General features: G+C 44.4%; 1 protein-coding gene across 3 annotated transcripts; it reads left to right on the top strand.

The window, feature by feature from the left end:
- Nucleotides 1–217: 217 nt before the first annotated feature.
- commd8 (COMM domain containing 8) lies at nucleotides 218–7762 on the top strand. Of its 3 annotated transcripts, none has more exons than XM_046364585.1 (5): nucleotides 218–278; nucleotides 1772–1927; nucleotides 5420–5572; nucleotides 5862–6017; nucleotides 7325–7762. In XM_046364585.1, exons 2-5 carry the CDS (start codon nucleotides 1820–1822, stop codon nucleotides 7343–7345), a joined length of 438 nt encoding a protein of 145 aa, XP_046220541.1. In that variant the 5' UTR covers nucleotides 218–278; nucleotides 1772–1819; the 3' UTR covers nucleotides 7346–7762. The 3 variants fall into 3 exon arrangements, with proteins under 3 accessions (XP_046220541.1, XP_046220540.1, XP_046220539.1); XM_046364583.1 differs by lacking the exon at nucleotides 218–278 and adding an exon at nucleotides 705–857; XM_046364584.1 differs by lacking the exons at nucleotides 218–278; nucleotides 7325–7762 and adding an exon at nucleotides 689–857 and having other exon boundaries at nucleotides 5842–5980.
- Nucleotides 7763–12396: the final 4634 nt, after the last annotated feature.

Genomic DNA, 12396 nt, shown 5'->3' with positions numbered 1-12396 from the left:
CTAACCATTACGTAACTTTATTCGATCAAATAAACCTCACTTAGTAAATATGCAATTGCATGTTTTGTTTACCAAATTCCACTCTTATTATTGACCTACATACAAAAATTCTTCTTAAATTCTTCGTGGACATACTTTGAGCTGAGTAAAACCTCTCACTTGCCTCTTCCGGTCTGATGTAGTCGGCAAATCTGATTTTTTTTAATCCCCATAATGCAACACTTTGAAAGGCGGGGGTTTGACAACACGGGATACATTGTCAGAATTCACTTTTCGTAGTAAGTATTTTTTTTATTTATTAAATAGCAACATGCAAAACACAAACAGAACAGCCAGAAGGTTTACACAAAGAAATAAGGAAGAGAAGAAAAAATAATACATTAATGTTATATCAAACCAAATACAGACATGTAGCGAAAACATTTTGTATACGTTTTAAAGATTCTAAATAGTTTTACAAATCTTTAAAAAAATAAATGCGAAAAGGGTCTTTTTCTTCATACATTTTGATTAACTTCCGTAGCAGGTTGGGAGAAATTGGATACTTTTGGAAAAGGGTTTGGGTTGGCTAATAAAAAAAAATGTAGACGTCAATTTGACAAACTTTATTCCCTCTAGTCTTGATAAAGGTATCCACATGAAAGCGCCCTTTGTTTATGGACCAGTTTGAGTTATGATAATTAAAAATCCCAATGTTGAGCCACGCCGAAAAAGTACTCCCAGGAAACAGCAGATTTCCCCGGTTTACCATGTGATCACTTATCAGCTGATTCGTGACGTTTTACAAGGAAGACGAAACTCGACAACAAAACATGATACATTTACTTGCCAAATTACTCCCTGAAGAATGTCCAAAAGTAAGTATAATACATTAATTTCCTTGATTCATACATGTGTATTTTTTTCAACACTGTCCTGGAGCTAGACAATGCAATATCAGGAGAACCCTTGCATGCGTTTATTATTATTTGGTACATAGCAACAGGCCATTGTAATATATGCCATCTAGCAGACGTTTTTAAACTAATTGTAGGCCCGGGAATTGAAACCACTATCCTGGTGCCAACGCCATGCTCTACCAACTGAACTACATAGTATTACAGAAGGAGAAAATATTTCCATTAGGTACAATCCAATGGACTAAAAACTCTGCGTGTGCATTCAGATGAGACGATACAACAGGTTTTTGAGTACTCTCGTGTCTGTTTATATAATATGAAAACAAGATATTATGCTCCCAATCAAGGGCTAAAATGTGATTTGTATTACTGTTGTAACAATGTAGCTTACAATGTTGTTGTAAGCTCCCCAATTCAGATACATTGTGTGTTTTCTGCATCTAACCATTAGGAAAGCATATCAATACTCAATCGGAAACCGCCCCTATACATACTCCAGTAGGTCTGAAAGGATATGGTAATTACTTCAACTTTACTTATGATAGGCTTTGTGGAGCTGTCATCATATTATTTAAACCCGTCTAACCCTTTCTGATCTATAATTGCCTGGGTGTAGCTGTCAGGGCTCGATTTGGCAGTGTGCCCATGGCATTGTCATAAGCACACACTGAACCAATAATTGACCAGCAGAGGGAGCATTATGCTTGATTGTAAATCCAAAGCATGCAGATAAATCAGTTACTCAAAACACTATGACCTCCACACAAACATGGGCATGGCATTGTTTACTGACTTGTTTTGGTGGGTAGATTCAACCCTACCATAGGCTACCATCATCATCATGATGATGATACACATTTTCTTTCCCCCAGCTATTACACAGGGTGGTGGATAGTGTATGTGGGCGGGAGTCCCCTCGGATGGCAGACTATGGTGACATGTGGACCCTTGTAGAATGGATGGAGGTCCTCGACTCCCTCTCCTCTCTGTTCCGGCTCGCCGTCGGTAAGAACACCCCAGACAAAGAGGTGAGCTAGGAGTCAGTGAGTTTGGAGTTGTATCATGCATGTTTGACAGAGTCAGATGTGACGGGAGTTGGGTTTCTAAGGTGTACAATGCAGTGACTCACTGGTTTTTGAAGGTTCTATGTCAGTCACATGGTGTTTGACTCTTCAGTGTGTATTGGGTTTGTGTAGAGCCTCTTGATGGCTGAAGTTGGGTTTGTTGGGGGAATATGAAGGGTGTAGTGTTAGGTCAGGGTTTCTTAATCCATTCCTGGGGGTGCTGTGTTTTTGCTGAGCAAGAACAAAAATGGGAGTGCTGCAGTGTGTGGTAGGCTGTGTTTGTTATGGCTGCAGAGTAGACCATGGGTGGAGTGTGTCAGGTGTATACAGTGTGTTGGTTTCAAGTTGCTGTGTTGTTTGGCACTCAGGAGGAAAATTCAACCAGGCATCAATCATACTGTTCCCATAGAATTTCTTTGACACAGCATAGTAACATTCAATGCTAACATCTAGGTCTACATTTTCAAGCGCTAAAAGATACATAGTTATTTCAGTAAAGAGTCAAATCTTATGTCACATGCGCCAAATACAACAGGTGTAGATCATCTTAAGATCAGCCCTTAACCAACAATGCAGTTTTAAGAAAAATAAGAGTTAAGTAAAAAATATGAAATAATTAAAGAGCAGCAGTAAAATAAGGCTATATACAGGGGCTACTGGAACAGAGTCAATGTGCGGGGGCACAGGTTATTTGAGGTAATTGACGTAATATGTACATGTAGGTAGAGTTAAAGTGACTATGCATACATAATAAACAGAGTAGCAGCAGTGTAAAAAAGGGGGGGATAATGCAAATAGTCTGAGTAGTCATTTGATTAGCTGTTCAGGAGTCTTATGGCTTGGGGGTAGAAGCTGTTAAGAAGCCTTTTGGACCTAAACTTGGCGCTTCGCTACCTCTTGCCGTGCAGGAGCAGAGAGAACAGTCTATGACCAGGGTGGCTAGAGTCTTTGACAATGTTTAGGACCGTCCTCTGACACGCCTGGTATAGAGGTCCTGGATGGCAGGAAGCTTGGCCCCAGTGATGTACTGGGTCATATGCACTACCATCTGTAGTGCCTTGCGGTCAGAGGCCAAGCAGTTGCCATACCAAGTAGTGATGCAATCAGTCAGGATGCTCTCAATGGTGCAGCCTTCAAACTATTTGAGGATCCATACCAAATCTTTTCAGTCTTCTGAAGGGGAATAAGCTTTGTTGTGCCCTCTTCACTACTGTCTTGGTGCTTTTGGACCATGACAGTTTGTTGGTGATGTGGACACCAAGGAACTTGAAGCTCTTAACCTGCTCCACTACAGCCCCATCGATGAGAATGGGGGCATGCTCGGTCCTCCCTTTTCTGTTGTCCACAATCATCTCCTTTGCCTTGATTACATTGAGGGAGAGGTTGTTATCCTGGCACCACACAGCCAGGTCTCTGACCTCCTCCCTATAGGCTGTCTTACCGTAGTCGGTGATCAGGACTACCACTGTTGTGTGATCGGCAAACTTAATGATGGTGTTGGAGTCATGCCTGGCCATGCAGTCATGAATGAACAGGGAGTACAGGAGGGGACTGAGCACGCACCCCTGAGGAGCTCCCGTGTTGAGGAACAGCGTGGATGTGTTGTTACCTACCCTTACCACCCTCACTCCAAAACAGCTGATGCTCTCATGCATGCTTCAGTGTTGCTTGCCTCAATCAGAGCATAGAAGTAATTTAGCTCGTCTGGTATGCTCGTGTCAGTGGGCAGCTCGCAGCTGTGCTTCCCTTTGTAGTCTGTAATAGTTTGTAGTACGATTCAATCTTAGTCCTGTATTGACGGTTCACCGGAGGGCATTGCAGGATATCTTATAAGCTTCCGGGTTCCACTCCTTGAAAGCGGTAACTCTACCCTTTAGCTCAGTGCAGATGTTGTCAGTAATCCATGGCTTCTGGTTGGGGTATGTACGTACGGTCACTGTGGGGACAACATCATCGATGCACTTATTGATGAAGCAATTGACTGATGTGGTGTACTCCTCAATGCCATCAGAAGAATCCCAGAACATATTCCAGTCTGTGCTAGCAAAACAGTCCTGTAGCTTAGCATCTGCGTTATCTGACAACTTCTTTATTGACCGAGTCACTGGTTTTTCCTGTATAGTTTTTGCTTGTAAGCAGGAATCAGGAGGATAGAATTATGGTCAGATTTGCCAAATGGAGGGCGAGCTTTGTATGCGTCTCTGTGTGTGGAGTAAAGGTGGTCTAGAGTTTTTTTTTTCCCCTCTGGTTGCACATTTAACATGCTGGTAGAAATGAGGTAAAACTGATTTAAGTTTCCCTGCATTAAAGTCCTCGGCCACTCAGTACACCACCTCTGGATGAGAATTTTCCTGATTGCGTATGGCCGCATACAGCTCATTGAGTGCGGGCTTAGTACCAGTATTAGTTTGTGGTGGTAAATAGACATTTACGAATAATTTTTATGAAAACTCTCTTGGTAAATAGTGTGGGCTACAGCTTATCGTGAGATACTCTACCTCAGTTGTGCAAAACCTCGAGACTTCCTTACTATTAGATTTCATTCACCAGCTGTTTACAAATATACAGACCGCCACCCCTTCTCTTACTGGAGGCGGCTGTTCTATCTTGCCAATGCAGTGTAAAACCCACCAGCTGTATGTTATTCATGTCGTCCTTCAGCCACGACTCGGTGAATTATAAGATATCACAGTTTTTAATGTCCCATTGGTAGGATATATGTGATCGTAGTTCGTCTAGTTTGTTATCCAATGATTGTAAGTTGGCTAATAGGACTGATGGTAAAGGCAGATTACCAACTCCCTGACGGATCCTTACAAGGCACTCCGACCTACGTCCCTGATATCTCTGTCTCTTTCTCCTGCGAATGATGGGGACGAGGGCCTTGTCGGGTGTCTGAAGTAAATTCTTTGCGTCCAACTCGTTAAAGAAAAAAATGTTCTTCCAGTACGAAGTGAGTAATCGCTGTCCTGAGCTCTTTTCGCTCATAAGAGACGGTGTCAGAAACATTCTGGAACAAAATAAGTTACAAATAACGCGAAAAAACATTGGTTAGGGGACTGTAAAACGGCAACCATCTCCTCCAGCCATATTGACAATATTTATGAACAATTACAGGGACACACAAACTCATCTGTTTCAGTTGAGAAACGAATTAACTGAATATTTTATGTGTAAATAGAATTACAGGCAGATTGAAACAAGACCGGCCATTTGATATTCATTGCATAATCAACAGGAGCTGTTGCACCAGATGAGCAAAGGAACATATTTACAAAAAACATGTTTAAATGAATACTGTCCTGTGTCTTCTGTGTTGACAGTTTTTGTGTAATGTCGGCCAATGTATTATCCCACACAATAAAGTCCTATTTCCTAAATTATTTTGAATTTTAACTGTACAGTATGAGTGATTTATTTATTAGTGCAACTGACAGCCTGTTCTGCTTTGGGCAGGTGCTGGCATCGTTGGCAGACGTGGGCCGGGGGTACGGGGAGGCCGTGCTGACCGTCCTGAGGGCCAGACGGGAGGAGATCCGCCAGGCGCTGGTGGAGAGGACCAATAACGTGTCCAGCTCCACCCTCCAGGACTTTGACTGGCATATAAAGGTGAATTCCCTGGACTATAGTGAGGAGACCACAATATTTGTTTGATTGGTAAACTGATTGATCAGGACTCCCTTGAAAAATATATAATATTTTTATCTCAATGGGACATACAGGTAAAATGAAAAAAGTGGTTATGCTTTTTTATAGTCCTGTTGTTTCAACTGGGTTTTACACATTATGTGATATCAGTCATGAATTAATCCGGGGTGAAATGCTGATGTGTATGGTTCACCACGTCTACTGCTACCACAATGATTTCTATACACTAGAATCCTATGCCTCTGTTCAGCTGGCATTGGCCAGCGATAAGATCTCGTCTCTCCAGACCCCTCTACTCAACCTCAGTTTGGACGTGAAGGAGAACGGTGCCCTGAAGCCTGTGTCTGTCGAGATGAACCGAGAGGAATTACAAACACTCATCAGCTCAATGGAGGCTGCCAATAAGGTAAACCTTCAGGGACACGCGTACATGCGCACATATTATGACAATTAGGGTATTATCATTGCCAATCAAATGTGTTTGTGTCAGCATGTTGTTTGTCCAATGTTTTAGTGGTGCATAGTTATGCACAGCATTTGTGTATGAGTGCTTGCGCATGTATGCGTGTGTGAGCGTTTGGTCAGCATCAGGAGGGTGTGAATTGGATTGCTTGAGAACAGTTTTCTTGGCAGTTCCACCAATAGTTTAATATCATTATCTTTTCACCTACTGATGTCAGGAGCATAATATCTGGTGATTTCTGCCAGTTTTTGCGCTCTCGTTCACTTAAAGGGACTAATCGTTCCATATTCCCTCTGTCCTAAAGACATTTGTGTATTACAGAAGGGCTTTTATCCCCCAAAATATATTTATATCCCAACAGCAGTTTAGTGTGACTGTGTTATTTTTTGTGTGTGTGGTTTTTGCAGTGCTGACAGTGTACATTTGATACACACTTCTAGACGGCCCATCTCATATGATTTATGATTTTTCTTCGGATCCCAGTTAACTGTTGAAGAAGCAGCAGCTATTCTTCCTGGGGTCCACACAAAACATAGAACATGCCAAAATACACTAATGGACAAGAACAGCAACACATTTAAACTAAGAACACTGCGACTATTTAAAAAAGAAAAGAGAATACTATGAATAATGTGTGGAGGGGTGCTTGTGTCTCCACAGTCCGTGTTGTTTCTCGAGGTGGTTTTTATTGATTTTATTGCTTGCCTGAGTTACCTGAGCTGGAAGAGAATTTGATGTAGTCATTGCTTTATACAGCACTGTGTCTCCCAGCCTCTGTTGTTGACTTGGGAAATGTGAAGAGACCCCTGATTGAGTGTCTTGTATGGGTTTTGGAGCTGTGTTAACTGGCTGAACAGACATTTCGGTACTTTCAACATGTCAATACCTACAGCCCTCAATGGCGTTGCCCATGCTATCTCCATTATAAAGTAGTCTACTTCTGAGTGTATTGGTAGTTCATAAATAAACAAAAAATGTGCATACCACTGTCTACCGTGCTGGAGTGTATTTTGTCTGAATAGGTATCAATCAAATGTTGGTGATTTACTGCCACCTGTTTGTTCAGGAGTATAATTCATTAGTTGACCACTCCTTTCTTAACCCATAGTAAGTCTCATCCAGTTGACTACTTTAAAATGGTGGAAGCCCTCAATGCCACTGTCTATGCTAAAGCAGGCTCTGTGGCACAAGAGCCCTCTATCCAACTCTGTGTGTATGTATCCTGATAGTGTGTATTTGTGTCCTTACAGGTGGTACTACAGCTGAAGTGATGGTGGTGATAGACATTTATTTCACTGTGCCCTTTCATCTATGGCTCTTAAGGGGACGTGCTATTTCATCATAGATGGACACTGAACTATGATGCAGTGTCTTTCTGGAAACAGTGGTCTGATCCAGATACAGCTTTTAGCCTTCAACCCCCTTAGGCACTGATTCCTACGCTTCCCCTAATGAATTCAAAGTCATTGAATTTGTGTAAGCATGGGATTGTGGGTGTTGCGCCATATTCCATTTATTTTCAATCCATGAGGGGGTGTGAATGAGTGCACATTTTAGGGAAAAGGATATAGAATCATACTGCAGCCTAATACACTGCAGCAAGAAGTAGTCTTTTGTACTTTTTATTTTTGCTGTTTTTTTTGTAATCCATTCTATTACTGTGTAATAAATATTAACGTTTGACCTTTTCTTCAATGGAATATATATTAGAGATGTAGACTGTCTCCATACTCTGAAATGGCTTCATCTCTTTCTCTTGTCCTTCCTGATCTCGGATGATTGGCTAGGTGAAAAGATTGTCAAGGTCATCCCCAGAGGCAATGTTATATATCAGACCAAATAATACCCCTTCCATTTTTTTTCTGTCTGTTGAATATTTAATACAGATCACACTGTGTGCAAAATCGTCCTTTGCGTACGCCTGGTACTAGTCAGCATGCCTATGATGTTATGTACCAAAACAGCAGTGGGGGGTAGTCATGGAGGGCCTAATTTTCCCTTTTTCTTCTTAAATGCATCACATCTGGACCACAATATGGCAGCGTTATAATGCATTAATATTTTAATGAGTTATATAAAAAAAAGTCCAAGTCTCTAGTGTTGGATGAGAACCTGGTGCGTGTTCTAGTTGGAAATATACAGGACTTGCTATTAGAGCAGTCTTTTTTTAAGAGGTAACCTGACTTTGCAAGCTTGGTTAGATGTGCAAAATGCCTGAACGTGCGCACACAACCAGAAGCAAAATGCCTGAACGCGCAAAAGCACACACAACCAGAAGCATAATGCCTGAACGCGCGAAAGCACACACAACCAGAAGCATAATGCCTGAACGTGTGAAAGCACACACAACCAGAAGCATAATGCCTGAACGTGCGAAAGCACACACAACCAGAAGCAAAATGCCTGAAGGAGCGCACACACAACCAGAAGCAAAATGCCTGAACGTGCGAAAGCACACACAACCAGAAGCATAATGCCTGAACGCGCAAAAGCACACACAATCAGAAGCATAATGCCTGAACGCGCAAAAGCACACACACAATCAGAAGCATAATGCCTGAACGCGCGAAAGCACACACAGCCAGAAGCATAATGCCTGAACGTGCGAAAGCACACACAACCAGAAGCATAATGCCTGAACGCGCACACACAACCAGAAGCATAATGCCTGAACGCGCACACACACACAACCAGAAGCACAATGCCTGAACGCGCACACACACACACAACCAGAAGCATAATGTCTGAATGCGCGTGGAAAACCAGAAGCATAATGTCTGAATGCGCGTGGGAAACCAGAAGCATATTGCCTGAATGCGGGCAAGCACACACAACCAGAAGCATAATGTCTGAACGCGGGCAAGCACACACAACCAGAAGCATAATGCCTGAACGCGCGAGCACACACAACCAGAAGCATAATGCCTGAACGCGCGAGCACACACAACCAGAAGCATAATGCCTGAATGCGGGCAAGCACACACAACCAGAAGCATAATGCCTGAATGCGGGCAAGCACACACAACCAGAAGCATAATGCCTGAATGTGGGCAAGCACACAACCAGAAGCATAATGCCTGAACGCGCGAGCACACACAACCAGAAGCAATAATGCCTGAACGCGCGAGCACACACAACCAGAAGCATAATGCCTGAACGCGCGAGCACACACAACCAGAAGCATAATGCCTGAACGCGAGAGCACACACAACCAGAAGCATAATGCCTGAACGCGCGAGCACACACAACCAGAAGCATAATGCCTGATGGTGCGCACACAGCCAGAAGCATAATGCCTGATGGAGCGCACACAACCAAAAGCAAAATGCCTGATGGTGCGCACACAGCCAGGAGCATAATGCCTGATGGTGCGCACACAGCCAGGAGCATAATGCCTGATGGAGCGCACACAACCAGAAGCAAAATGCCTGAATGCACACGCACAACCAGAAGCACAATGCCTGAGCGCGCACGCACAACCAGAAGCACAATGCCTGAACGCACGCGAGCACACACATAACCAGAAGCATTATGCCTGAACAAGCGCACACAAACAGAAGCAAAATGCCTGAACGAGCGCACACAACCTGAAGCAAAATGCCTGAGCACACACACACACAACCAGAAGCATTATGCCTGAACGCTCGCACACACACAACTAGAAGCATAATACCTGAACGCGCACACACACAACCAGAAGCATAATGCCCGAGCACAACTAGAAGCAAAATGCCCAAACGCGCACACAGCCAGAAGCATAGTGCCTGAACTCGCGCATGCGCACACACACACAACCAGAAGCATAATAGCTGAATGCGTGTGGAAAACCAGAAGCATAATGCCTGAACGTGCGAAAGCACACACAACCAAAAGCATAATGCCTGAATGCGCGAAAGCACACACAACCAGAAGCATAATGCCTGAACGCGTGAAAGCACACACAACCAGAAGCATAATGCCTGAACGTGCGAAAGCACACACAACCAGAAGCATAATACCTGAACTCACACACACACACACACACACACACACACACACACACACACACACACACACACACACACACACACACACACACACACACACACACACACACACACAACCAAAAGCATAATGTCTGAATGCGCGTGGAAAACCAGAAGCATATTGCCTGAACGCGGGCAAGCACACACAACCAGAAGCATAATGCCTGAACGTGCGAGCACACACAACCAGAAGCATAATGCCTGAACGCGGGCAAGCACACAACCAGAAGCATAATGCCTGAACGCGGGCAAGCACACAACCAGAAGCATAATGCCTGAATGCTCGAGCACAACCAGAAGCAAAACGCACACGCACAACCAGAAGCAAAATGCCTAAACGCACACGCACAACCAGAAGCAAAATGCCTGAACCTGCGCACAAACACAACCAGAAGCATAATGCCTGAACGAGCACACACAACCAGAAGCATAATGCCTGAACGCACGCACACACACAACCAGAAGCATAATGCCTGGAAAACACACACACAACCAGAAGCAAAATGCCTGAACGCGCGCACACACACACACACACACACAACCAGAAGCATAATGTCTGAATGCGCGTGGAAAACCAGAAGCATATTGCCTGAACGCGGGCAAGCACACACAACCAGAAGCATAATGCCTGAACGCGGGCAAGCACACACAACCAGAAGCATAATGCCTGAACGCGCGAAAGCACACACAAACAGAAGCAAAATGCCTGAACGAGCGCACACAACCTGAAGCAAAATGCCTGAGCACACACACACACAACCAGAAGCATTATGCCTGAAGGCGTGCACAGCCAGAAGCATAGTGCCTGAACTCGCGCACACACACACAACCAGAAGCATAATAGCTGAATGCATGTGGAAAACCAGAAGCATAATGCCTGAACGCGCGAAAGCACACACAACCAGAAGCATAATGCCTGAACGCGCGAAAGCACACACAAACAGAAGCATAATGCCTGAACGTGCAAAAGCACACACAACCAGAAGCATAATGCCTGAACGCGTGAAAGCACACACAACAGAAGCAAAATGCCTGAACGAGCGAAAGCACACACAACCAGAAGAAAAATGCCTGAACGAGCGCACACACAACCAGAAGCAAAATGCCTGAACGCGCACACACACAACCAGAAGCAAAATGCCTGAAAGCGCACGCACACACACAACCAGAAGCATAATGTCTGAATGCGCGTGGAAAACCAGAAGCATATTGCCTGAACGCGGGCAAGCACACACAACCAGAAGCATAATGCCTGAACGTGCGAGCACACACAACCAGAAGCATAATGCCTGAATGCGCGAGCACACACAACCAGAAGCATAATGCCTGAACGCGGGCAAGCACACAACCAGAAGCATAATGCCTGAACGCGCGAGCACACACAACCAGAAGCATAATGCCTGAACGCGCGAGCACACACAACCAGAAGCATAATGCCTGAACGCGCGAGCACACACAACCAGAAGCATAATGCCTGAACGCGCGCTCACAACTCGAATCATAATGCCTGAACGTGCGCTCAGAACTCAAATCATAATGCCTAAACGCACACACACACACACAACCAGAAGCATAATGTCTGAACATGCCCACACAAACAACCAGAAGCATAATTCCTCAACACGCACACACAACCAGAAGCATAATGCCTGAACGTGCCCACACAAACAACCAGAAGCATAATTCCTCAACACGCACACACAACCAGAAGCATAATGCCTGAACGTGCCCACACAAACAACCAAAGCATAATGCCTAAACGCGCACACACAACCAGAAGCAAAATGCCTGAATGTGCACGCACACACACAAACAGAAGCATAATGCCTGAACGTGCCCACACAAACAACCAAAGCATAATGCCTGAACGCGCTCACACATACACAACCAGAAGCATAATGCCTGAACGCGCGCACACAACCAGAAGCATATTGCCTGAACGCTCGAACACACACAACCAGGAGCATAATGCTTGAGCACACACACACACAACCAGAAGCATGCCTGAACGTGCCTATACACACAACCAGAAGCATAATGCCTGAACACGCACACACACACAACCAGAAACATAATAACTGAACGCGCACACAACCAGAAGCATAATACCTGAATGCGCACACACAACCAGAAGCATAATGCCTGAACGTGCACACACACAACCAGAAGCAAAATGCCTGAACGCGCACACACACAACCAGAAGCAAAATGCCTGAAAGCGCACGCACACACACAACCAGAAGCATAATACCTGATTGCGCGCACGCAACATGAAGCATAATGCCTGAACGCGCGAA

Source organism: Oncorhynchus gorbuscha, linkage group LG10 (genome assembly GCF_021184085.1).
Source record: "Oncorhynchus gorbuscha isolate QuinsamMale2020 ecotype Even-year linkage group LG10, OgorEven_v1.0, whole genome shotgun sequence".
Classification (NCBI taxonomy): domain Eukaryota; kingdom Metazoa; phylum Chordata; class Actinopteri; order Salmoniformes; family Salmonidae; genus Oncorhynchus; species Oncorhynchus gorbuscha.
This window is presented reverse-complemented; position numbering and strand designations above follow the sequence as displayed.